The following is a 26,870-nucleotide window of genomic DNA, read 5'->3' as shown; positions in this document are numbered from 1 at the left end:
TTATTATAAACATTGTATAGTAGTTTTTTTTAGTATATATATGTGTGTTATGAGCATATAAGATGTACACCAAAAACATATATAAAACACCTACTTCTCTCATATTCCCTCTATATACTTATTAGTAGTCTACAGTCAAGAACCAGACCAATAAGCCCTACAAAATTATAACAATTCCCTATTTCGTTATTGTTTGTTTTTTCTATCAACTAGCAATACACGTTTCACGCTTGTAAGAGTATAAAACTTAATCACAAGCTCGAACATATCGATACTGAATCCGTGTTTTATTTCCGATTGTAAAATTTCATAAAACATCCGACTCAATTATGGCCAAAATTAGGGTTTTCTTCATCCTCGCTCTTTTTCTTCTCTCGTCTTCATTCTTCCTTCAAGGTACTTTGAATCTCATCTCAGATCTAGATTCATTTCAGCATTTCTTATGATTCAGATCACGATCGAAGATTTTACTCTTCTAATTTCTGAATTAGATTCATGTATTTCGCTTACTGTTTGTATGAATTTAATTGCGTGTTTGTAGATTTGTTAATACGTTATGTAATTGACTAATTTTAGCTCATCTAAGTTCAGTTGACTTTTTGATATGGTGGTTTAGATTTCAGGTTTAGCTCTCTGTTCATGCATGTATCGATTTCAGCAAATCTGTTTACAACAATCTTGAAATAAATTAGATTCATTAATCATTACATGTTATTTGTGCCTAATCAATGTGTTCACCTCTTAATTGATATTGTTTATAAATGTAAATGTAATGTATGTTAGTTAAAATTGTTTAATTAAATGATTAAATTAAAAACTAGATTCAGAACAGTGGCCTGGTATTTGGGATTGCAAATGAGGTCTTATTGCTATCATAAATGCTGTCATATTTTTCATTTTGTTGTGGAAATTAATTAATTAGTCTGCTCTGTAGTTGCTAGGTCTCAGTCTGACGTGGACACCGATGCTGACGCCGAACTCGTGGCGGAAACTGTCGAGGAAGGAGCAGATGTTGGAACATTTGTTGATGATAGCCAGGACTTTGGTTTTGGGAATTATAATCCGGCTCCTGGTGTTGAAACGGTCTGCGTTTTCCCTAAAAACACTGCAAAATGTAGGTGAATTTAAGTTGTTTGCTTGTTTAAGGAACTCACATTGTTGTCATCAAATGTAACGTCTAACGTATTGTTTCTGCAGCGGTTGTAGCTGGGCAAGAAACTGAAGTATTGATTGGAATGAAGAATGAGGGTACTATTTTGTAGCGGATACTGTTAGTCAAATATATTTATTCTATAAAGTGGTTTTACTTACTATTGATTAATGAACAGGGGAGCAGAAAGTAAAGGTTCTTGCAGTTCATGCTAGTGTTCGTCTTCCATATGATCATCGGATGTTGGTCCAAAATCTCTCTACAGTGGTAATATACCCTTTTATAAAGAAGTTTTTTCTTATTAATATGTAGATAACTTTTAGCAGACAAATGATTTAACGTCTTTCAGCATCAATAATTGTCATTATTCTATGTCAATTTTACACTAGATTCTAATATGCTTTGTGTTTCTTTATGATTCCAGGCTTTCAACGATGCATCAGTTCCTGCTTCAGTGCAAGCTACTTTTCCCTATATATTTGCTGTCAGCAAATTCTTACAGGTGGAAACTTTAACACTTAACTTTGATATTCAAGATTGTCCATAGATTTCAAGAATTGTGATTCTCTTTTGGATCATATGAAAATGATCATTAGCCATAGTAAACTAATTACATTATATGGTTTTGTAACTTGTGAAAACAGTCTCATTTGGAAAAAGGGCAAACTAATATCATCCCACATATATGTACAATTCACATGTATATACATGAGATTGACATTTGATTTTACTTGCAGCCTGGAACATTTGATCTTGTTGGGACAATAGTTTATGAGATTGATCAAGTACCATACCAAAATACCTTTTATAATGGCACCATTGAAGTAACTGAAGCTGGTGGCTTTGTTAGTGTTGAAACTGTGTTCCTTGTTTCCCTTGGACTTGCTCTTCTTGTGCTCGCTGGTTTGTGGGTCCGCACTCAGTTACAAATGCTTTCCAAGGTAAATTTAACAAACTTGTTTGGTAATCATCAACTAGATCTGATTAAATGTTGGATGTTTATGGTTAAATTTATGTGATTCAGAAAACCAAGAAGATAACAAAGGTGGAAGTTGGAACCCGGACTGTCGATGCATCCATGGATGAGTGGCTGAAGGTTTGTTTTGTTTTTTTGTTTTTCCTTTTTATTAATCAAATTATCTTTTCTATGTGCATCATATACAATGTTTGCTAATCAACACCTTGTTGTTTCAACAGGGAACTGCTTATACTCAATCCCAATCAAACAAATTGAAAAAGAAAAAGTAGATGAGAGATTTTGTTATCTTGAGCAAATGAACTCTGTTGTAGAATGAGGCAGAAATCTCTTTTTCTTGGAGTTTTAGCTAGCCATTACTGACATTTGTTTTACTGCTAGTGTCTAATGTTATTTGCAATTTTAATTTTGCCATGTTTGACGAAAATACCTTACATGTTGTGGTTTTGAACTTCGACAGTTTGTCAAATGGTTTTCAAATGAGAGAGAGTAATAGTAAAATTTATCCGACAAATATTGCTAAAAATGTGTAATCTTTACTACAAATGGTTGGGGTCTTGAACTCTTTGGGAGAGGTAGCGGGTTTAAATTTTGAGGTGGTCAGGATAGGTTTGGGAAACGGTCACGAACTGTTCTTTTTCTTGACCCTTCCGAGTAACTTTTTTTTTTTTTTTTTTTTTTTTTTCTTTTTCTTTTTCTTTTTTTTTTTCTTTTTCGGCAAAGAGAAAACTTATATTAATTTTGAAAACCATACAAGGCTGGACATACCCAAGCCCAAAAAACCAAATACAAATACAAACCAAAAACCTCAGAAACTATACAGCCTAGTGCATACTAAAACAGCAATTGCCTCAATTAAGATCCCACATCTTAGCAGCTTTATGCACAGCAACAGATTCCTTAACTCTGAAAGTAAGCAACTTCAATTTAACATAATCCTGAATATCTTTGCACAGAACAGATGCATCCTTCTTCTTTTGGGAAAAAAAGCCTATTATTCCTCTCAATCCAAATGAAATACGCACAGGCTGCTATCACAATCCTGTTGATAATACACCAAATATTACTTGAGTAAGGGTATTGAGCCATAGCATTCATAATTCCAGGCAAGATATTAGGCAGACCCCTAAACACCAATTTACTTCTCAGCAAATCCCAGACAATAACACTATAATCACATAGGAAAAACAAATGATTTATAGAGTCATTCTTTTTCCCACACAATGAACATAAAAACACCTTGTTGGGGAACCAACTTTGCATTCTGTCTTGAGTATGTAACCTATTTTGAACAGCAAGCCACAAAAATAAAAGCATGCTTAGGATCAAAATATTTAAACCAAACCACATGATGCCAGATAACTTTACTTTTGTTGCTTCTAAAATCCTCCAGACTTGAGTAGAGAAAGGCACCTTATTACCATCATTTGTAATCCATAACCATTCATCCCTGTCATTTCTTCTATCAATACATACATGAGGCATGACTTTATCTCTTAAAGCTAATAAGAACTTCCAACCATTGCTATCATTTGACCCAGGATGAATATCCCAAAAAACTTCTCCCATTAAGCTTAATCACATTGACCCATTTTCCCCAAAGAGATTCTTTTTGAGTCAATAATCTCCAATTCTGTTTGACCAGCAAAGTTTCATTCCATTCTTTTAAGGATTTTAACCCTAAACCACCCTGATCTTTAGGGAAACATACAGATTTCCAAGCAACTTTTGCCTTTCCCTTTGAACTCTCAGACTGACCCCATAAAAACCCTTTTAACAAATTTTCAATATCCTCAATAACACCTTGAGGAATCACATAAACAGATGCCCAATACAACTGCATTGCACTCAAGACAGAAGCTACTAATTGTAACCTTCCTGCATCTCCAATTATTCACCTTACATCTCACTTTGTCTATTAAACTTTTGCAGTCTGCAATACTTAATCTTTTGGCCAAAAGTGGAACCCCCAAATATTTCATTGGCAAATTACCCACTGCAAAAGGTAAGACATCAATAATCCTAGCCTTTATATGTCCATGAACACTGCCAAAGAAGATCATACTTTTACTAACATTAGGCATGAGTCCAGAAACCTGACCAAATTATTCTAAAACATCCTTTATCACCTTAATTGATTGCACATCCCCATGACACAATATAAGGTCATCTGCAAAGCAGATATGAGCAAGTTGCATTTTCTTACACTTATGATGAAACTTGAAGTTCCTGTTGTCTTTAATATTTTTCATCATAATCAAGTTGAAAGCTTCCATAACCAAAGTAAATAAGTATGGTGACATGGGGTCACCCTGTCTAAGACCCCTACCCCCTTGAAAAATCCTTGAGTTTCTCCATTTATACAAATAGAAAAAGAGGAGGTTGTTACACAGGTCATGATCCAATGCACCATCTGTTCATGGAATCCAAACATAACCAGAATATCTTTCAAAAAAGCCCAATCTACTGTATCATATGCTTTCTGAATGTCTATCTTTAATGCACATCTCTTTGGACCATTAAGCCTATTATAACCCTTTAAAACCTCCTGTGCAACCAAAATGTTATCATGTATGACCCTTCCAGGAACAAATGCACTCTGATTACAACTCACTAATTTATCTAGCCCCATTTTCAGCCTATTTGTAATGACTTTACTAATACACTTGTAAAGAACATTACAACAAGCTATAGGTCTAAAATCAGTAACTTTATCAGGGGTGTCTAATTTAGGAATGAGGGCTATAAGAGTATAATTAACCTCTCTCAGTAGTTTGCCATTATTGAAAAAATCCTTTACAGCACTGCACACATCAGGGCCCACTATACCCCATGCTTTTTAGAAAAAAAGTGATGAGTAACCATCTGGCCCTGAGGCTTTATTGTCATCAATGTCAAATAAAGCATCTTTTATTTCCTCATTAGTAACCTGCAACATCATAGCTGTGGCCTCAACCTCATTAAGCTTATTACTAAAGATATCACCCATATCTAATATTGATTTACATTGTCTTTTTTCCCCCAAAAAACTTTGAAAGTGTTTAACAAATTGTTGACCCACTTGATCACCATTATATCTCACTCCATTAACATCACAAATATAATCAACCCTACTCCTCTGCATCTTGCTTTTAAGAATACTATGAAAGAACTTTGTATTTCTATCTCCCTCAGATAACCATTGAATTTTAACCTTTTGTTGTAATAAAATCAATTCATCCTGCTTTGCAGCTTCATAATCCAACAATGACTTGGTAGCATTCTGTCTTAAACTGATATTGTGAGGATCTAAATCAATAGCAGCTTGATTTCTCTTTAGCTCTTCTCTTAATTCTTTCACCTTGGTAAAGACATTACCATTTGCCCAATTCAATCTATTCAATTCCTTCTTTAAAATTTTAAGCTTAGAGACTACTTGAAACATCATATGACCATTAACTTTAGTCTCCCAAACTTTGGCCACAATCTTCAAGAACTCTTCCTTTCTAACCAAATGATTCATAAACCTAAAGGCTCTTTTCCTCTTTTGCATACCATTAGGGATAACCAAAATAGAAGGACTATGGTCTGACACAAGATAAGGCAAAAAAATGCCACTAGATTGTGGAAAATTGGAAAGAAAAGCCTCATTACACATTATTTTGTCCAATTTCTTTAAAGTACCACAAGCAGGATTCTTTAAGGACTTTGTCCAGGTAAAATGAAAGCCAGCACTTCCTATATCATCCATCTCAATCTCATTAATGCATTCATTTAGCATCTTCATATCTTCAGTCACAGATGAACATCCTGAACTATGCTCAGAAACATACTTAGTGACATTGAAATCACCCATTAAAATTCATGGAAACTGATTAACAACTGAAGCTTGTCTATTTAATTCCTTCCATAAATTTTGTCTAACCCTGCCACTATTACTAGCATAAATGAAACTGCAAAAATATTTAGATTTTTTATCCTTAGTTTCAATAATGCAAAAGACAACTTGTGATGCCCCGTACAAAATCATCGTGTACGAATCATCAACAACAGGATCATTACAAGGTCAAATACTATATACTGTTTCAAAAGAAGTTTGCATTCATGAATAAAGGTGATGTCTTAACCAACATCAAATGTCTTACAAAAGTATGCTTCAATGAACAGAAGCAATTAGTAATAGTACGTGACCCAATGGTCGTTACAAATCATTGTTTCAAAAGGTAACATAGTTTGAATGCAAATAAAACGTTTCATGCGGTGACAACTCTAACAAGCGCAGCGGGAGTCTACAAGGCATGACTAGTACAACAGCGGAAGCAAGCAAACCTTAAGCACCTGAGAAAAACATGCTTAAAAACGTCAACACAAAGGTTGGTGAGCTATAGTTTAAGTATAACAGTAATGTAAGGTAGGCCACGAGATTTCAGTGCTTCAACAGCGTTTCAAAACAGTATGAAAAGTATATGTATAACCGTGGGCACTTGGTAACTAACTTAACGTTTATCATCCCCTAAAAGTACACTTGGCGAGTGCGTATGTTTACGAAGTATTAAACACCCGTTAAATGCTAGCGCTACTAGCCCGAGTGGGGATGTCAAACCCTATGGATCCATATCTAAGATTCGCATTCACCGGTTTAAAGACCAATGACTAAACGTTACCGAGCTAAGGGGAAAGTTTATGCCGTTGTATAACCCACACATATATAAAGTTTAAGTACTCGTGCCTAGTATGTAAAATGTAAAATGCGAATGTATTCTCAGTTCCCAAAATAGTTAAAGTAAAAAGGGATGCTATAACTCACAGTGTAAATTAGTAGTAAAGTTGTTTCGGGAAAGTAAGCAAGTATGTAGGTTCGGAAAGTCCTCAACCTAAGTCAAAAGTTACTAAGTCAGTAAATCGTTTCCAAAGATTTAAATGTATATAAATTAGGTCTTAAGTATCATCATCATTCATCACCAAACAAAAAGTATAAAGTAAGTTTCATTCTAGAAAAGAGTTTAAAACAAAGGCTGACTTCGATCAGTCGCCAAGGCATCTATAAAAACTGAATTGAGTTGGGACCAGTGGCCATGGCTCCATATATGAGTCCTTTAGTTTTTGTAAAAATTCCAGAACCAAACTCGTCTTCGTTTGACCATGGCGACGGTTTAAGTGCGAGTAGGTCAGAATTTTCAGCACAACGTTAAAAGGACATAGTGACGTTCGGAGGGCCATAGATCCTAAACCGCAACTCGGATTAAGACGAGTCTTAAACAAAAAATTATCTACTTGAACATAGATAACTTAAAATCAACTTTAAAGTAGCCCAGGTATTCTGATCAGACCGGAAAAACAGTAGGTTTAGTGTTCCGGTGGGTTCTTGGTGCTCGATGCTCATCACGGTTCTCATCCTTGATGCATATAGCTTCAAGTGTACAACTCGTTATTGTGTTTGCATCATCTTTACCAAGTTTTGACCATCATAACACAAGTGTAAGTCTAATATAAGTAGCACAACTCAATTAAGTGTTGCAAGTAGTTTGATTAACCAAAGTTATATCAAGATCTTAGATCCGACACATACATGAACTCTAAAAGTAATATTAAGCTACAAACTTGAAAGTAAACTAAATAATCAAGATCTTAAGTTGTAGAACATAGTTCTTAGTTAGATCTTGAAGATCCAAGACTCAAAAGTCTAGATCTAAAGTTACTAAGTTAAATCCTAAGTCATAACACTTGAATCTTTACTCTAATGAAACCATAAGTTATGAAACTTAGATTCTCATCTTGTAAAGTGTATGTAAGCTCATAAGCTCTTGTTTACAACAAAATTAGAAGACCATAAGCTATAGAAACTTAGATCTTTCATAAGTATATGAAGTTATAACTAGAAAGTTATACTTCCATGTTCTTGAACTTATAAAGTTAACTTTAGTTTCAAGAAGTATGAGATCGAGATTAACTTGTAATACTTGACCATTTAACCATAATCACGAATTCAAAAGTACAAGAAATGAAGAAATAAACTAATCTACAAGTTATTAAGTTCATGGTTGTTCATACTTTTAAAGATTCAAGCCAAGGCTTTGATCTTTAAGAAAGTAAACCTTAAGTTTACAAACATGAACACAAGTAATGATTTTACAACTCATGAACTTTCTTTCTTTAAAACATTAATTGTTGAACCATAAACTAGAAAGTTTAGGTTCTTATTTGTTCTTGAAATAACAAGATAATATGAAGAATAAACTAGGTAGTTTGATTCTTACAACAAGCAAGTAAACAACAACAACAACAACTAGTAAGTAATTAAACATTAAACAAGAACAAGTAATGATGATGATGAGGTGTTTAGGTTTCGGTTTTAAAGAAAGAAAAAGGAAGAACATAAAGCTTTTTACTTACAAGGTTAGAGAGAAAAGAGAGTAAAAGAAATTACAAGTAAATGTGTGTGTGTAAAAGTGAGGAAAATACAAGTGCATAACTAATCAAAATTGCAAACAAAACTTCCCTCCCACCCTTGTATGGCCGACGGTTTTGGAAGAAAAAAGAGGAAGGGATCAAATGCTCTTTCAACATGGGAGAGTGGTGATAGCTTAGAATGGAAATAAAGCAAATTGACATGGGAAAGAGATGTAAAGGTGCTAGTAACTAGATTCCCATTTTCTAATTAATCTTGTGTTAAGCTTAATAAGTCACTAGCAAATTATTGGGCTCCTAATAGTCCATTAAGAAAGGTAGGGTGGGCTTCCAAGTCCATTAACAAGAATCCATTAATAAAAGTCCCAAGTATGTAAGTATGTAACAAATTAAATAAATAAGCCCGAGTAATTAACTAGTAACCTTAGTTAATTAAAAATGATTAATAAAAATTAATCATGAATGTAAATAATATTTGAAATTATTATTCGTGTAATGTACGTGTGTCGCAAAGACGATTCGGGCCATGCAAAGTCATGTACGGTAACAAGTAAATGCATAAAAATACATTTATTAAATCACAAGTATTAATAATAAATATTATTAATGAAACGTTGGAAAATCCAGGGTCGTTACATTACCCACCTGGATTTTAAGTTGAGGTAGATGGAGGAGTCGGAAAAAGGTGAGGATACTTCTGCATCATTTGATCCTCTCGCTCCCAGGTAAACTCAGGTCCTCGCTTGGCATTTCATCGTACTCGGACGATCGGAATCTTGTTGCGTTTCAAAGTTTTGACCTCACGGTCCTTAATTTCAACAGGCTCTTCCACGAAGTGGAGTTTGTCATCAATTGTAAGTTCTTTCAATGGTATGACATCTTCCGGTTCAGCAAGACACTTCTTCAAATTCGATACATGAAAAGTAGGATGAACTGAGCTCAATTGAGTTGGAAGATCTAAACGGTAAGCAACGGGTCCAACACGCTCCAAGATTTCGAAAGGACCAATGTATCGTGGGTTTAACTTTCCACGTTTTCCAAAACGGATCACACCTTTCCAAGGTGCTACTTTCAACATAACACGGTCGCCGACGTTGAATTTGAAGTCTTTACGTTTGAGGTCTGCATAACTCTTTTGATGATCACGGGCAGTCTTAAGTCTCGCTTGAATTTGAGCAATCTTATTCGTTGTTTCATGGACTACCTCGGGTCCGGTGATTTGCTTTTCACCTACCTCGGCCCAACAAATAGGAGATCGGCACTTGCAGCCATACAACGCTTCAAAAGGTGCGGCATTAATACTCGAATGATAACTGTTGTTGTAAGAGAATTCGGCTAGCGGCAAATGCCTTTCCCAAGCCTTTCCAAAATCAATGACACAAGCACGCAACATGTCCTCCAAAGTCTGAATCGTGCGTTCACTTTGCCCGTCGGTCTGTGGGTGATATGCAGTACTCATGTCGAGACAGGTTCCCAAGGATTCTTGCAAAGAATGCCAAAATCTGGAAGCAAAACAGGGATCGCGATCTGAGATGATCGATAAGGGCACACCATGACGAGATACAACCTCTTTTATGTATAGTTGAGCGAGTCTCTCCATCGTATCCGTTTCCTTCATGGCTAAAAAGTGTGCAGATTTAGTGAGACGGTCAACGATAACCCAGATGGTATCGTATCCGCCCACCGTCTTTGGTAACTTCGTAATGAAATCCATTGTTATCCTTTCCCACTTCCATTGCGGGATTTCGGTTGTTGAAGTAACCCAGAAGGTCTTTGATGTTCGGCCTTAACCTTCGAACAAGTCAAACACTTACCAACATACGTTGCAACATCTTTCTTAAGATTCGGCCACCAATACTGTTCCTTAAGATCGTGGTACATTTTGCCCGCTCCGGGATGAATCAAATATCTCGACTTATGGGCTTCATCTAGTATAAGGTTCCTTAGATCCCCATAATGAGGTACCCAAATTCTTCTGGCATAGCATCGGAGTCCAGTCTCCTTAACTTCAAATTGAGAAACGAGAATGTTCAAGTGTTCATGAGATATATTTTCCTCCTTGAGAGCCTCATCTTGGGCTACTCGGATCTGGATGTTGAGATTTGAATGAATGGTGATGTTCAGTTCCCGAACACGAAGAGGTGCCATCCTCTCCTTTTGGCTTAAAGCGTCAGCTACAACATTGGCCTTGCCAGGGTGATAACGAAGTTCACAATCATAGTCATTCAGCATCTCGATCCATCGATGCTATCTCATATTCAGTTGCTTCTGATCGAAGATATGCTGGAGGCTTTTATGATCGGTGAAAATAGTGTTCTTTGTTCCATAAAGATAGTGTCTCCACAGTTTTAATGCAAAGACAACGGCTCCAAGCTTGAGATCGTGCGTTATGTAATTTCGCTCGTGAATCTTCAGTTGACGGGAGGCGTAAGCGATAACCTTTGTTCGTTGCATCAGTACACAACCAAAACCACTTTTCGAAGCATCACAATAAACGACAAAATCGTCACTGCCTTCAGGAAGTGATAAGATAGGTGCGGTGGTTAACTTCTTTTTCAAAGTTTGAAATGCAGATTCCTGTTCGGGCTCCCAAATGAACTTCTTCCCCTTGTGAGTCAGCGCGGTCAAAGGACGCGCAATCAGAGAGAAACCTTCAATAAATCTTCGGTAGTAATCGGCGAGACCTAAAAATTGGCGAATATGCGTCGGAGTAGTGGGGGTTTCCCACTTGCTGATAGCTTCAATCTTGGCAGGATCAACTTTGATACCCTGGTCGCTCACAACATGACCCAGAAATTGGACTTCCTTCAACCAAAATTCACACTTGAAGAATTTGGCGTAAAGTTGCTCTTGTCTCAAGAGTTCAAGCACTAGACGAAGATGTTGTTCATGCTCTTCTTCTCTCTTGGAGTAGATGAGGATATCATCTATGAAGACGATAACGAACTTATCCAGGTATGGCTTGCAGACACCATTCATGAGGTCCATAAATACGGCAGGTGCATTGGTTAATCTGAATGGCATCACGAGAAACTCGTAATGACCATAACGAGTTCTGAATGCAGTCTTCATCACATCGCTCTCTTTCACCCTCAACTGGTGGTAACCGGATCGCAAATCGATCTTAGAGTAAACGCTCGATCCTTGTAGTTGATCAAAAAGATCGTCAATGCGGGGAAGAGGATACCGATTCTTGATCATCAATTTGTTGAGTTCACGGTAGTCGATACACATGTGGAAGGATTCGTCCTTCTTTTTCACAAACAAAACAGGTGCGACCCAAGGCGAGAAACTTGGTTGGATAAATCCACGGTCTAGCAGTTCTTGTAATTGGCTCTGCAACTCTTACATTTCGGAAGGTGCGAGTCGATAAGGTGCACGAGCTACAGGTGCAGCTCCTGGCACTAAATCAATCTGAAACTCCACTGCTCTCGGTGGCGGTAATCCAGGCAATTCCTCGGGAAAGACATCGGAAAACTCGTTCACGATTCGAACATCGTTCACACTCTTCACCTCGGTTTCTAATGTTTTCACATGTGCTAGAACAGCAAGACGTCCCTTTTTCATGATATTTTGCGCTTTCATGAAACTAATGAGATTCAATTTCAAGCTACATCTCTCTCCGTAAATAATCAGTGGCTCACCATCTCCTTGTGGTATACGAAGAGCTTTATCTCCACAGATAATGTCGGCCCTTATCTTGGTCAACCAGTCCATACCGACAATAACATCAAAGCTTCCCAACTTAATAGGTATTAAGTCAATCTCGAAATCCACACCAGCTATGTTGATAATAGCTCCTCGGCTAATTTGGTCAACTTTCTCAAGTTTTCCATTGGCTACCTCTACAAGCATACTCTCCTTTAAAGGAACTAACGACCAATTTATCTTATCGCAAAAGTGTCTACATACATGACTTCTATCGACACCAGTATCAAATAGGACAGAAGCTAATAGATTTTTGATAGTGAATATACCTGTCACAAAGTCGGGGTTCTCACGAGCATCCCTTGCATTTACATTGAAAGCTCGTCCACGCAGTGGTCCGCCGTCCTTTCGCTTGTTGGGACACTCATTTCTGAAGTGGCCCGTCTGTCCGCATTCATAACACTTTCTCGGTCCAATGGGGTTCGGCTTTCCAGTCATGGTGGTGATCTTGCAGTCTCTTCCAATATGCCCGGTCTTTTTTCATTTTTCACAAACAACGTTACAATACCCGGTATGGTGCTTGTAGTACCTCTTGCACTGCGGTAGTGTACCCTTGTAGTTGGGGTTCGCGCTTGTGTTCGGGTTGGGATTTCCACCGTTGTGCCTCTTAGCGGGGGTTTGATCATAGGCTCTCCCCTTATTGTTATCCCACTTATGCTTATCACTACTACCCGCTTCGGATTTTGCCTTTTCCGGTTCATCGATAATGATTTGGTTCATTAAGGTATGCGCCATGCGCATTGCTTCCGGGATATTGGGTGGCTTGGACGAGGTGACATTTCCCTTAATAGACTTAGGAAGTCCTTACAAGTACCTTTCCATACGCTTAAACTCCGGGGTAACCATGGTAGGACACATCAGGGCTAATTCTAGATACCTACGGTTGTAACCATCGAGGTCGTTTCCCACAACCTTCAACTGCATAAACTCAATCTCCATTTTCTGGATCTCTGTCCTAGGGCAATATTCCTCAATCATGGCCCCTTTGAATTCCTCCCATGGCGTAGCATACGCCTCATCAATACCCTTTGCTTGAGCCAGAGTGTTCCACCAAGTTAGTGCACCGTCTAACAGCGTACATGAAGCATACTTGGTTTTGTTCGCCTCTGAGCAGTTACTAACTAGGAACACAGATTCTAATTTCTCAAACCACCTAGTGAGACCAACTGGCCCCTCAGTTCCACTAAAGTTGTGGGGCTTGCATGAGACACCGCTATTTTTTTTTTTAAACGTGGCGAAAGCATTAACATTAATTAAATACGATATCAACAATTGTACAAACCAATGTCACGTGTCATTAAAACAAATTACATATTCACATGAAAAGACGTAAATGCATTCTGTTATCAAAAGTACACGGTTCATATTCCAAAAGACCATATCAGAGTTAACCCTGTCAAACATAACATCGCCATGCCCGTCTTCTCCCCAAAATGCAACATTTACAAAAGCTAATAACCTGCAGGGAGGAGATGAAGGGGAATTAGCACGAAGCTAAGTGAGTACTACTAACTACAGGCCATAGCATACATAAGTGTTATACTAATCATGTCACAATAGTCTAACACACAAACATCACCCAAGTGCCGTCTACAGAGACTCTGGCGGCTCGGCCAAACCATTAACCACCAGCTGATCGGACTGGGGCTTACCAGAAGTTCCTCCACCACCGCATGTATATACATAATCCACACGCGACGGACGCGTCATTCACATATATATACACCACGGCTGTCTAGGCCACCACATGATGAACCCAACTCGCAGGTTGATCTCTTCTACCGAGGCCACCACACAATAGGGACGCACTGGGCTCCAGCAGACAAGCATCAACCAACATGCAGTCATCACAATGTACTAACTAACCACAACAATATGTATATCTAACAAGCATGGCAATCATAATATAACATGCTTCTATATACTATATTCTCCAGTTAGTCCCACTCACCAATTACCAGCAAACGAGAAGGTATTCAGCTTTCTAATTACTGAACCTTCTCTTTCTCCTTTTCTCCTGAGAAAAACATATCCACAAGTTAGTTTTTGTTCGTTAACATCAAATAACACAATATATAAATTTTTGTATCAAAAACTGTCCGCTAAAATTTTTTGCTTAATACTTGTTCACTTTCAAAATTTACATCATAAACATCAAAATACAAACGGGCAGCATAACGGCTAAAAAATCAACACTTAGATAAAATATTCTGCCCTGAATACTCAGTCGGTTGACTGACTCTTACAGTCGGTCGACTGACTCTTACAGTCGGTCGACTGTCGACACAACCGGTTGACTGACCTTCCCAGTCGGTCGATTCATTCGGTATTACATCAATCAGCCGAAGGTAAATCTCAGTCGGCCGGTTCACTTAACAGTCGGTCGGTTGTCTTCGTCAACCGGCCGGTTCAACCCTCAGTCGGTCGACTGTCGACCGACAGTCGGCCGAGTGTGTTCATCTTCATCAAAAACTGAACAAAGGCTACGGACTTCACAATGAAATCCTCAAATCTTGATCTAGAGCTCGTTTTAAACACCAAAATCGACCACAACTTGTTCACTACTTGTTATAGACTCAAAACCCACAACAATTTGACCATAACAACACTTAAATCACTTGTTTTGACACAAATTTACACTTTTATGAAAACTAACACAAAACCTTAAATTTCACAAAGATTAGAGCATGGAAGCTTGTGATTCTTACCTTAAAAGAATCAGTGAATCACAAGGAATACAAAGATATGAACAATTTGAGCTCTAAAACAAGAATCAAGGATTAGGGTTTGAAGTAGGTGAGGAAGATGAAGAACGGGTTTGTGTGAGATGGTTCTGGAAAAATGCAAGAGAGAGACAGCACTAGTAACTTAATTTAGGTTAATTTCCCACACTGTGCAACACACGGGTATTTATCAGTTATCTGATATCTTTCGTACAACATTTGACAACCCAAACAAAGTCCAAATTAAATAAACAAGCCTATTCTGTGACCCTTGTCACAAACTGGTCCTAACCACGTCATTATTTAATAATAAATATTAAATAGAAATAAAAGCATATAATAACACAATACAAACTTAAGGGCAATCTAGTAATCTTACATCTAGGCCCGATTGAGGATGTTACATTGCAGCTTTGAAACTCTTTGTATGTGCATCCATTACGAATGGGCTGGATAACCGGTGGCGGTGGAGCTTGGGGGTTCATTTCCGCTAAAGCTGCGGCGACTCGTTCATTGATCATTTCCTCGATTTGGGCTGCGGTGGGTGTTGATCTTCCGTTGGCCATTGATGTTCTAAACAAAAATTTTGACTCAAGTTAAAATCCAGCATTCAAATAGTAATAATACAGTATATGGTAACCAACATGGAATCAACACATCACATGTTTATTAAGTAATGCAACTAGGTACAAATACCACAGAATCATCATACAGTAACGTAAATAGAACACCGTGCAAGAATTAAATAACGTAAAGTTCCATTCATTAATAATAATAAGTTGCATACATTCGCATAGGTTCGTACATTACATAATTGAAACATGAAACTACAACTAGATTACATAATGAAATCTACTACAAAAGCCCTACGGTGACGGTGGGTGTAGGATGTCCATTACATGGAACATCTGGTCCTCGAGCTCAGCTACCCGAGCACAGAGGATCTCCACCTCTCTCGTCAGTTCCTCGATAGAGGGAAATGGTGGGGTAGGCGGTGCAGTCGGTATGGGTGGAGCTGGTGCAGCTGGTGGTGCAAATGGTCCGGCTCCAGAAGTGGATGGTGAACAGCGGTAAGGCTTACGGATGAAGGGATCAGCAGGATACGGCACAAGCCACTTATGGGCGGTAACCCTACGACGCCGACCATGAGAGTCAATGAATGGTCGACCTCCATTAATCCCTAGAATGACGGTACCATCGAAACGGTACCGCTTCTTCGGCGGGGTGGAGGGTGGCTGTACAGGTGCATCATCAGGGTCCTCATCTGAATACTCGTCACTAGAGTCGTTGGAGAATGAGTCATCGGATGAAGAATCGGAGGATGATGGGTCGTCTAAATCGGCTGGGGGTGGCTGCATGGGTGGCTCTCCTCGGGCGGCCATCATCTGCCGGTATCTGTCGGGTCCGATCGGTACGAGACGTCCATCAGGAAGGCGTTGGCACCAATGGTTATACTCATTACGGACCGGACCTTCCCCAAGTTCTGCGGGAATCACAGCACCACCGGGATGGTGCTGTGGCTCCGGAGGTCCTGGGGCAAGTGGAGCTGGAATCTCCAGTGGGTCCACTTGTCCGTCTGAGGTAACCACTGGGTCGGGCGTATGGCTACTGGCTCCAGAGGATGAAGCGCCTGAGTCACTGGAAGGTGTCGATGACGGCATCTGAGAATCGGCAACAATGGTCGGTGAGGTGGCTGATGAGTCTGTGTCGCTGTCCAAAATGATGACAGGTGGAATATCCGACATCTGAACAAGGAAAAATAACTTTTTCCATGTCAGTAAGTCATAAAGCAAGCACGTATTAGGCAAAGTAATTACGACAGTCTAAATCATGCATAGCATTGAATAGTATGGCAATAATAACAAATCGTACAGAAGTAGCATACGATTAAAAGCAGATAATAGCATGCAGTAGTGAAATCATGTAGTAGCATACGGCATATAGCAGTAGAAGTAAGCATCATCATGCAGTAAGTTTCGTGGTAACAAGTAAACTAGCAAGTTGTAGATTAGTCCTATTAGTGAATCCTACTCGGGTCGGTCCAGACTCACTAATGCAACCTAATTCCCTACAACCAATGCTCTGATACCAAATGTGATGCCCCGTACAAAACCATCGTGTACGAATCATCAACAACATGATCATTACAAGGTCAAATACTATATGCTGTTTCAAAAGAAGTTTGCATTCATGAATAAAGGTGATGTCTTAACCAACATCAAATGTCTTACAAAAGTATGCTTCAATGAACAGAAGCAATTAGTAATAGTACGTGACCCAATGGTCGTTACAAATCATTGTTTCAAAAGGTAACATAGTTTGAATGCAAATAAAACGTTTCATGCAGTGACAACTCTAACAAGCGCAGCGGGAGTCTACAAGGCATGACTAGTACAACAGCGGAAGCAAGCAAACCTTAAGCACTTGAGAAAAACATGCTTAAAAACGTCAACACAAAGTTTGGTGAGCTATACTTTATGTATAACAGTAATGTAAGGTAGGCCACGAGATTTTAGTGCTTCAACAGCGTTTCAAAATAGTATGAAAAGTATATGTATAACCGTGGGCACTTGGTAACTAACTTAACGTTTATCACCCCCTAAAAGTACACTTGGCGAGTGCGTATGTTTACGAAGTATTAAACACCCGTTAAATGCTAGCGCTACTAGCCCGAGTGGGGAAGTCAAACCTTATGAATCCATATCTAAGATTCGCGTTCACCGGTTCAAAGACCAATGATTAAACGTTACCGAGCTAAGGGGAAAGTTTATGCCGTTGTATAACCCACACATATATAAAGTTTAAGTACTCGTGCCTAGTATGTAAAATGTAAAATGCGCATGTATTCTAAGTTCCCAAAATAGTTAAAGTAAAAAGGGAAGCTATAACTCACAGTGTAAAGTAGTAGTAAAGTTGTATCGGGAAAGTAAGCAAGTATGTAGGTCCGAAAAGTCCTCAACCTAAGTCAAAAGTTACTAAGTCAGTAAATCGTTCTCAAAGGTTTAAATGTATGTAAATTAGGTCTTAAGTATCATCATCATTCATCACCAAACAAAAAGTATAAAGTAAGTTTCATTCTAGAAAAGAGTTTAAAACAAAGGCTGATTTCGATCAGTCGCCACGGCCTCTATACAAACTGAATTGAGGTGGGACCAGTGGCCATGGCTTCGTATATGAGTCCTTTAGTTGCTGTAAAAATTCCAGAACCAAACTCATGTTCGTTTGACCGTGGCGACGGTTTAAGTGCGAGTAGGTCAGAATTTTTAGCACAACGTTAAAAGGACATAGTGACGTTCGGAGGGCCATAGATCCTAAACCGTAACTCGGATTAAGACGAGTCTTAAATGAAAAATTATCTACTCGAATAGAGCTAACTGAAAATCAACTTTACAGTAGCCCAGGTATTCTGATCAGACCCGAAAAACAGTAGGTTTAGTGTTCCGGTGGGTTCTTGGTGCTCGATGCTCATCACGGTTCTCATCCTTGATGCATATAGCTTCAAGTGTACAACTCGTTGATGTGTTTGCATCATCTTTACCAAGTTTTTACCATCATAACACAAGTGTAAGTCTAAGATAAGTAGCACAACTCAATTAAGTGTTGCAAGTAGTTTGATTAACCAAAGTTACATTAAGATCTTAGATCCGACACATACATGAACTCTAAAAGTAATATTAAGCTACAAACTTAAGAGTAAACTAAATAATCAAGATCTTAAGTTGTAGAACATAGTTCTTAGTTAGATCTTGAAGATCCAAGACTCAAAAGTCTAGATCTAAAGTTACTAAGTTAAATCCTAAGTCATAACACTTGAATCTTTACTCTAATGAAACCATAAGTTATGAAACTTAGATTCTCATCTTGTAAAGTGTATGTAAGCTCATAAGCCCTTGTTTACAACAAAATTAGAAGACCATAAGCTATAGAAACTTAGATCTTTCATAAGTATATGAAGTTATAACTAGAAAGTTATACTTCCATGTTCTTGAACTTATAAAGTTAACTTTAGTTTCAAGAAGTATGAGATCAAGATCAAAACTTCCCTCCCACCCTTGTATTGTGACGACCCGGGAATTTTTGATCAAATTTAAACCTTACTCTTTATATGATTTCGACATGATAAGCAAATTCTGTAATGTTGAGTCTTAAAAATTTTGGAACAGTTTACATAAATGCATTTACCCTTTTGACTGCTCCCGACGATTCACGAACAATTGTATGTAAATAAATATGTAAATATAAATATAAGTATATTTATAATAATTCGAAATAATATATGATTAATTGTAAGAACTAAATTGTAAAATAATAAATGATATAATAATAATTAAGTTATTATTAATCTATAAATATAACACATGGTTTCTGTACATATTTATTATTAGGTGTATGTTAAAAATATAAAAGTTATACTATTAACCTTACTTTTATTATAAATGAAAATATTAACATTTGTATTATTAATATTATTAATTTTAATATGAGATATAAATATATACATATAAAATTTGATATGTGTAAGTGATAATATTATTATTAATATTAATATTACTATTAACATTATAACTAATAAGATTATGAGAACTATTGATATTATTATTATCATTATTGGTAATTATCATTGATGTTAGTATTAATACTATTATATTATTATCATTTATCATTATTAGCCTTTGTTAATAAAATTATTATTTATAATATTATTATTAGTATTATTGATATTAATACTATTAATATAATTATACTAGTTATTTATAAAGAGAAAAAAAAAATCAGAATTTGATACATATACAGATATATAATCCATATATACAAATACAAATATTTATAATTACTTATACATATAAAATACAGATATATATATATATGGAACCAGTATTATTACTTATTATTATTTAGAATTATTATATATATTATTAATTATATATAATATAAAAACAAGAACAATTCGTACCAGTTGTTACGAGTATCAACTTAACTATTCCAAATGTGATTTTTTTTTGTCTCCAATCTGTTTAACATCGATTCCTAATCCACTTCAGTATCAAACAAAGTCTGTTAGGGTTGTTGTCCTTTTATTGTTATTTTATTTTTTTTTCTTTCTTTTTCTCTGATTTGATTTAATCCTGTCGAGGTTACTGGATTACAAAACAAGTGTGTATTCAGTGTTTTGATAAGCTCATTCAATTTCACATTCACAATATCAATTACAACCATTTTACACAGAGTATAATTGTTAATTTAACAATTTTTTTTTAAAACTGTCGCATACCTCTGTTCATGGTTTCCTTTGTCAAAAGCTCAATTTCTACTGAAACTTTAAAATCCATAAATGTAGGATTGTTAAGAATACTCTAAACAATCTTTCTGGAAAATTCGGTGTTCCAATTCCTCCAAACACGATCGAATTTACGAGTCAAACTTTTATTTTCAAAAGTCAACTGATTTTTCAAAGATCAAATTGGAGTGTTATAAATCAATTTTGTTAAAATTAAGGATTTATAAAGTTTCTAGGAATCATTTGGAACATAATTCATGTAAATATTTTCTAAAACGTGACCAAACTCGAAAATGAATTTTTTTTCTTCTTTATTCAGCGGCGGCAGGAAGTTTTTTTTTCAATTTATTTTTGTTGTTTTCAAATCATTCAAGAGCAATACTTTTAGTTCTCTGTTGGTTTACAAGTGTTAATTGAAACTGTAAATTTGCTACTTCGATTTTAAACTTCCATGGTTGATGTGATTATGATGAAGATGATGAATATGGGAAAAGATAATACGGGATATAAAATTTAGAACGTATAAAATAACAGAAAAACGGGGTTTGGCTGGATGGTAGGAAGTGTTTGTGCGTGAGCGGGAGGTCTCGGGTTCGAGCCCGGCGAGTAGCAACTATTTTTTTAAATGACCTTATGAGGTAGCTTTTAATTTCAAAAATCTTTAATATTATTATTATTGTTATTATTATTATTATTATTATAAATTATTGTTAATGTAAGTTGTTATTATTATTAATATCATTAATATGTTTATTAGAATAATTAAAAGTATTATTATTAAGGATATTACTAGTATAACCATTATTATTATTAACATGATTAGGGTTATTAATATTATTATCATTAATATTAAAATTTGAGTCATTTTATAAATATGAGTATTATCAATATGTTTATAATTATTAATATTATCAATACTAATATTATCGTTATTGTAGTATTATTATTATTATTACTAGTAGTATAATTGGTAATGTAATTATTATTATTATTATTATCATAACTATCAGTATCATGTCTATTACTATTATTATCATCATAAGTATTATAATTAATATCACTATTATTATTAGTATTAATAATATATGTATTATTATTATTATTATTAATAAAAATAATGGATTATTATTATTATTATTATTATTATCATTATCATTATTACTAAATATATCATTATTGTTAAAGTTACAGTTTTTGTTAAAATCAGTATCACCATTGAAATTAACATTTTTGTCAAAATTATCAATTTACTATGAAGATTATTATTACTATTATTATTAAGAATTATCATGAGTTTATCAAAATTAGTATTATGTTATTATCATTATTATTATTATTATTATTATTATAACTTTTAACACTAATATTATTATTATTAATATTATTACAATAAAAACTTGTTATTAAAATACTTATATAAAACATATATAAAAATATATAGATATAAAAATATAATCAATTGAAATAATATATATATTAATATATAACTTATTAGATTACGATTATATATATTAATATATATACAAATGATATAGGTTCGTGAATCCGAGGCCAACCCTGCATTGTTCAGTTTTCGTCATATGTATTTTTACTACAAAATACATTACTGTGAGTTTCATTTGATTCCCTTTTACTCTTTACATTTTTGGGACTGAGAATACATGCACTGTTTTAATAACTGTTTTACAATATTTATAAGCGTGAGTTTCATTTGCCCTTTTTACTTATTACATTTTTGGGCTGAGAATACATGCGCAATTTTTATAAATGTTTGACGAAATAGACACAAGTAATTGAAACTACATTATATGGTTGAATTATCGAAATCGAATATGCCCCTTTTTATTAAGTCTGGTAATCTAAGAATTAGGGAACAGACACCCTAATTGACGCGAACTCTAAAGATAGATCTATCGGGCCCAACAAGCCCCATCCAAAGTACCGGATGCTTTAGTACTTCGAAATTTATATCATGTCCGAAGGAGGATCCCGGAATGATGGGGATATTCTAATATGCATATTGTGAATGTCGGTTACCAGGTGTTCAATCCATATGAATGATTATTTTGTCTCTATGTACGGGACGTATGTTTATGAGAAGTGGAAATATGAAATCTTGTGGTCTATTAAAAGTTATGAAATGATTATTTATGATAAACTAATGAACTCACCAACCTTTTGGTTGACACTTTAAAGCATGTTTATTCTCAGGTATGAAAGAAATCTTCCGCTGTGCATTTGCTCATATTAGAGACCATTCTTGGAGTCATTCATGACATATTTCAAAAGACGTTGCATTCTAGTCGTCGAGTTCATCAAGATTATTATTAAGTCATTTATAGTTGGATGTATTATGAAATGGTATGCATGTCGTCAACTTTCAATGAAATGAAAGTTTGTCTTTTAAAAACGAATGCAATGTTTGTAAAATGTATCATATAGAGGTCAAGTACCTCGCGATGAAATCAACTATTGTGATTCGTTTGTAATTGATGTGGACTTCGTCCGGATGGATTAGGACGGGTCCTTTCAGTTGGTATCAGAGCGATGGTCTTAGCGAACCAGGTCTGCATTAGTGTGTCTAACTGATAAGTCGTTAGGATGCATTAGTAAGACTGGACTTCGACCGTGTCTGCATGTCAAAAGTTTTGCTTATCATTTCGTGTCGAAAATTACCTGCTTATCATTCTTAGGGAATCACTTGTTTATCATTCTTAATCTAGACATATCTTACTGCCTGGATTGCATGAATAGTGTATAGACAAAATTCATATCTTAACATATCTGCTACTTCATATCTTAGCGTATCTGTTACTGTAACTTTGCCTGACATATTTCGTAGATTCCTCCGTAACTTATGGGATTTTAGTATTATATATGCATATGTAAATTATGTATTGCAGGGTACTAATCTACATCATATAATCTATTTCTTATCAAAAATTCTTCATCTGATTGTACGATATGAATCCCTCAACCAGTTCGAGTCCCTCAGATTTCAATAGCTATTCCGATAGTTACTCCGACAACTATTCCGACATGGATATTCACCTAAGCTTCGAAAGCGGTGTCACCAGAATGAATCCATCAATCAGCCATCCTCAATTCATCTGATGGGTTCATAGTCGACTTAATCCATGGAGACGTGAAGAAGGCGATCCTTTTCATCAACCAAATTCACCTCTTGGTGAAGAACCTGAAGCATTTACCGGCGAACCTGTCCAAAACACCATTTTCACACTCATTTCCAGGATACCACGCAATGATAATATGATATCAAAAATTCTAAAACTTTATTCATTCGCTCGTTCCTACCGACAATCATTCCGGAGTAATAAGTCAACGAGCTTCGAGCTCGAGTTGTAGCCTTGGAAAATATGGTGCAAAACGTACCAGCTTCAGCAACATCACTGGCACCAGTAGTACCATCAATAACAGCATCGGTACCATCAACAATCCATGCCTCGATATCACCATCTGTACTTTGAGTATGATCTTCGTTCTACGTATCGTTCTACCTCATTTATCTTCGTTCGACATGGCGAATATGTAATCTCTAAAGTTTTAGAGATTATTTATTCTAGTTCCAACCGAAAACTAAATGAGTTTAATATTATGTTAACTCATAAAATCCATGATTATATCTGAAGAAAATATATATGTATATATGTTTTCATAAAGATTGTAATTAAAAATTCTTTTGTACAAACTGTTAATGGTGAAAATATTTTAACGGGTAGGTAATATCCGAGGAATATTTAGATTTTACATTAATAAGTTACATTGTACGTTCTTCAAATCTGATTCAACATTCAATTGCTATTTTACTTACATCCACAGATATACGAATCCGTTCACCGTAGAATAACCATTTTCATTCAATTTCATATTTGGATTTTGACCTATCAGAATTCAACAAGTGGCATAATGAAGAAATAATTGACACAATAAAAATTGATTAGAAACAGACTAATTAACAATATAAAATTTTGTTAAGAAATCACGCTAACAAGATCCTAGCTAACTGTTCATAGCTAACTGTTAATTCCGTATTACATTTTATGTTATCGCAATTTAATTATCGCAATTTTATTTATCGTCATTTAATTTCTGTTATTTATTTTACGCACTTTAAATATCGGGACACGTATACAAGGTTTTGACATATCATATCGACCCATCTATATATATTATTTGGAATAACCATAGACACTCTATATGCAGTAATGCGGGAGTTAGCTATACAGGGTTGAGGTTGATTCTACAATAATATATATAGTTTGAGTTGTGATCGAGTCTGAGACGTGTACACGGGTCACGATACGTATTAATTAATTCGAATATTATATAGTAAACTATATATGAATTATTATTTGTACACTGCTAACTATGGACTATCAACTGAGGACTATCAACATTAGACAATTAAAATGAATTAAAATATTGATTATAACATATGAAACTAAACAATTCTTCAAGTTTGCCACTTGATTCCATCCTAAACCTCATTTGTATCTTGACGATTACAATCTGCGTTCAAACATTTCATGATTCTTGAAAACATCTCAATCGAGAGGATGAATCAATCGCATTTCATCTACGGAAGAAAAGATTGGTGCATATAGTCATGCACCTGAAAATACTCGAAACCTGAGTAAACGTTTAACACGTATCTGTGCTAGCTCCTTTGGCGTTATTATTACCGAAAATAACCATGCAACTCCTGTTCGAGATAGCTAATTTTGTCACAGCTCCAGCAAATCAACTTTGACTTTTCGTTTGAAACAACCTTATTATAACCTTGATTTATATGTGTGCTCTTTTATTGTTACCGGGAAACCTTTTATTATATTCCACCATATTACCAGCAGATGTACCAGCAACCTCGTTGCTTCTTGGGTTAAATCATTCTGATAAATCATTATATTTATTCATTGAAACCCTATCATATACTCATCCGCATCTTGTAACGAGAACTGTCATACCAATTACCAGGGAATCAGCAATCAGTACTTTGAAAACTCACAGCATATCTACATCAACAGTTATATGTATAACGTTTATCTCTTAGAGTTATGATCTTTTATTATGAAACTGAAAAGCACTCAGTCTACAAATCAATATTTTGAATGTTGAAAAAGCTGAATGAAGTAGCAGAAACCGTAGACTACCGTAAACAACCTTAATCATCGAAAGTTTGATGATAAAGAATGATATGTTGGAAAAGCTCAGAAAAATTGGAATTGGAAAACGGATTGAGCTAACCACAAAGGAGACCAAGGACAAATACAAGGATCATACCCTAGATTCAAAGAATTCAGGTAATTCTGAATCCGTTGAAATCTTTAGAGAATATCTTGCTCCGAAGTCATGTTAAAATCTTGCGGAAAATCTTTCTCCATCAACCATCAAACTTAGAAATTCTAAAACATCATCATCAATAACTTCGATATTTCTGAGGATATTTTCATAAATATTCTCGTCCGAAATTATATACCTCTTCGTACTTCCTGTGTATCATTATATTGGAAACATTCAATAGAAAATTTAGTACCAAAAAGCAGATTATGCGAAACTATGAAAGAAGCTGTGGACAAATCACAAAGAATAAGTTTGACTTCAAAGAATCCAAATGATTCTGTTTCTGATGAAATCTTTAACGAATACCTTGTTTCCAAATCTAAACCCTTACGGATAAATCTTCTTCATCATCCCTCGATATTAGAAATTCCAAGATATCATCGTATCTTTCATTATAAATATCCTCCATATTTCTGGAGATATTTTTTTATAACTATTCTTATCTGAAATCATTAATCTCTTCGTGCTATCAGTATTACATCATATAGAAACTGTTAGTTTCTATATTCTGTAAACTTTCGAGCTAAAAATATGAATGTTATTGAAGTAATGTTGGGAACTGATGCATGGGTTAGTATAATATAATGACACTTGATCAACGTGATTATATTACAGTAAGTCATGCTGAGTTTCAAATGGGACGTGATGATTCACAGATCCTAACGTCATCACGTGCCATGTTACATAACTCTTTTATTATGCTTAACTTCTAAACATATCAAGAAATATATTCTTGATAGTTCTATTCTCAGTGATTCTGGTAATTTGATAAAACAAATCGTGCTAATACATTAGTTCTTATTTAGAACACGATGTTTATTCGAAATTTCATACTTACGAATTCTAGACCGTTACTCGCTTTACTAGAGGTCGGGAGGATAATAAAAAGGCAAAGAGCTCTAAAATATAAGAGAAAATATAAAGCCCAACAACAACACCGAAACTACAAACCGTGGATATCAGTGCGTATAGCAATATAAAGACACGGGAGGATTATAAATACAATAATCCCTAAAGCATAGTAGAAATAAACGGATTCCTCCGCTGGAAGTTGGAAAAGGAGAATGATTGTTGTGATAATCAGGATAAGGACAAGGATCAGAACTGGATTAAGCATTTTCACAATCTTGTGGATGTAAGAACCAGGAAAGAAAGTATAGGAATGGTGAAAATTATGGAACGGGAAGAGTTTAATTTATAATGGAAATATCAGACGGAGAAATCGAGGCGGATCACCGTATTTAATTATAGAGATCCTAATTTCCTTATTCGCCGAAGAATCAAATC

At 35.5% G+C, this 26,870-nt stretch overlaps 1 protein-coding gene across 1 annotated transcript; it reads left to right on the top strand.

Moving 5' to 3' along the window:
* Positions 1-216: 216 nt before the first annotated feature.
* On the top strand, positions 217-2,591 carry LOC139862225 (translocon-associated protein subunit alpha-like). Its single transcript, XM_071850793.1, has 8 exons — positions 217-396; positions 935-1,114; positions 1,198-1,248; positions 1,329-1,417; positions 1,575-1,652; positions 1,888-2,091; positions 2,175-2,246; positions 2,348-2,591. The coding sequence occupies exons 1-8, from the start codon at positions 330-332 to the stop codon at positions 2,396-2,398; spliced, it is 792 nt and encodes a 263-aa protein (XP_071706894.1). The 5' UTR covers positions 217-329; the 3' UTR covers positions 2,399-2,591.
* The last annotated feature ends 24,279 nt before the right edge of the window (positions 2,592-26,870 follow it).

The sequence above is a fragment of the Rutidosis leptorrhynchoides genome, chromosome 8 (assembly GCF_046630445.1).
Source record: "Rutidosis leptorrhynchoides isolate AG116_Rl617_1_P2 chromosome 8, CSIRO_AGI_Rlap_v1, whole genome shotgun sequence".
NCBI classification, from domain to species: Eukaryota; Viridiplantae; Streptophyta; class Magnoliopsida; order Asterales; family Asteraceae; genus Rutidosis; species Rutidosis leptorrhynchoides.
This window is presented reverse-complemented; position numbering and strand designations above follow the sequence as displayed.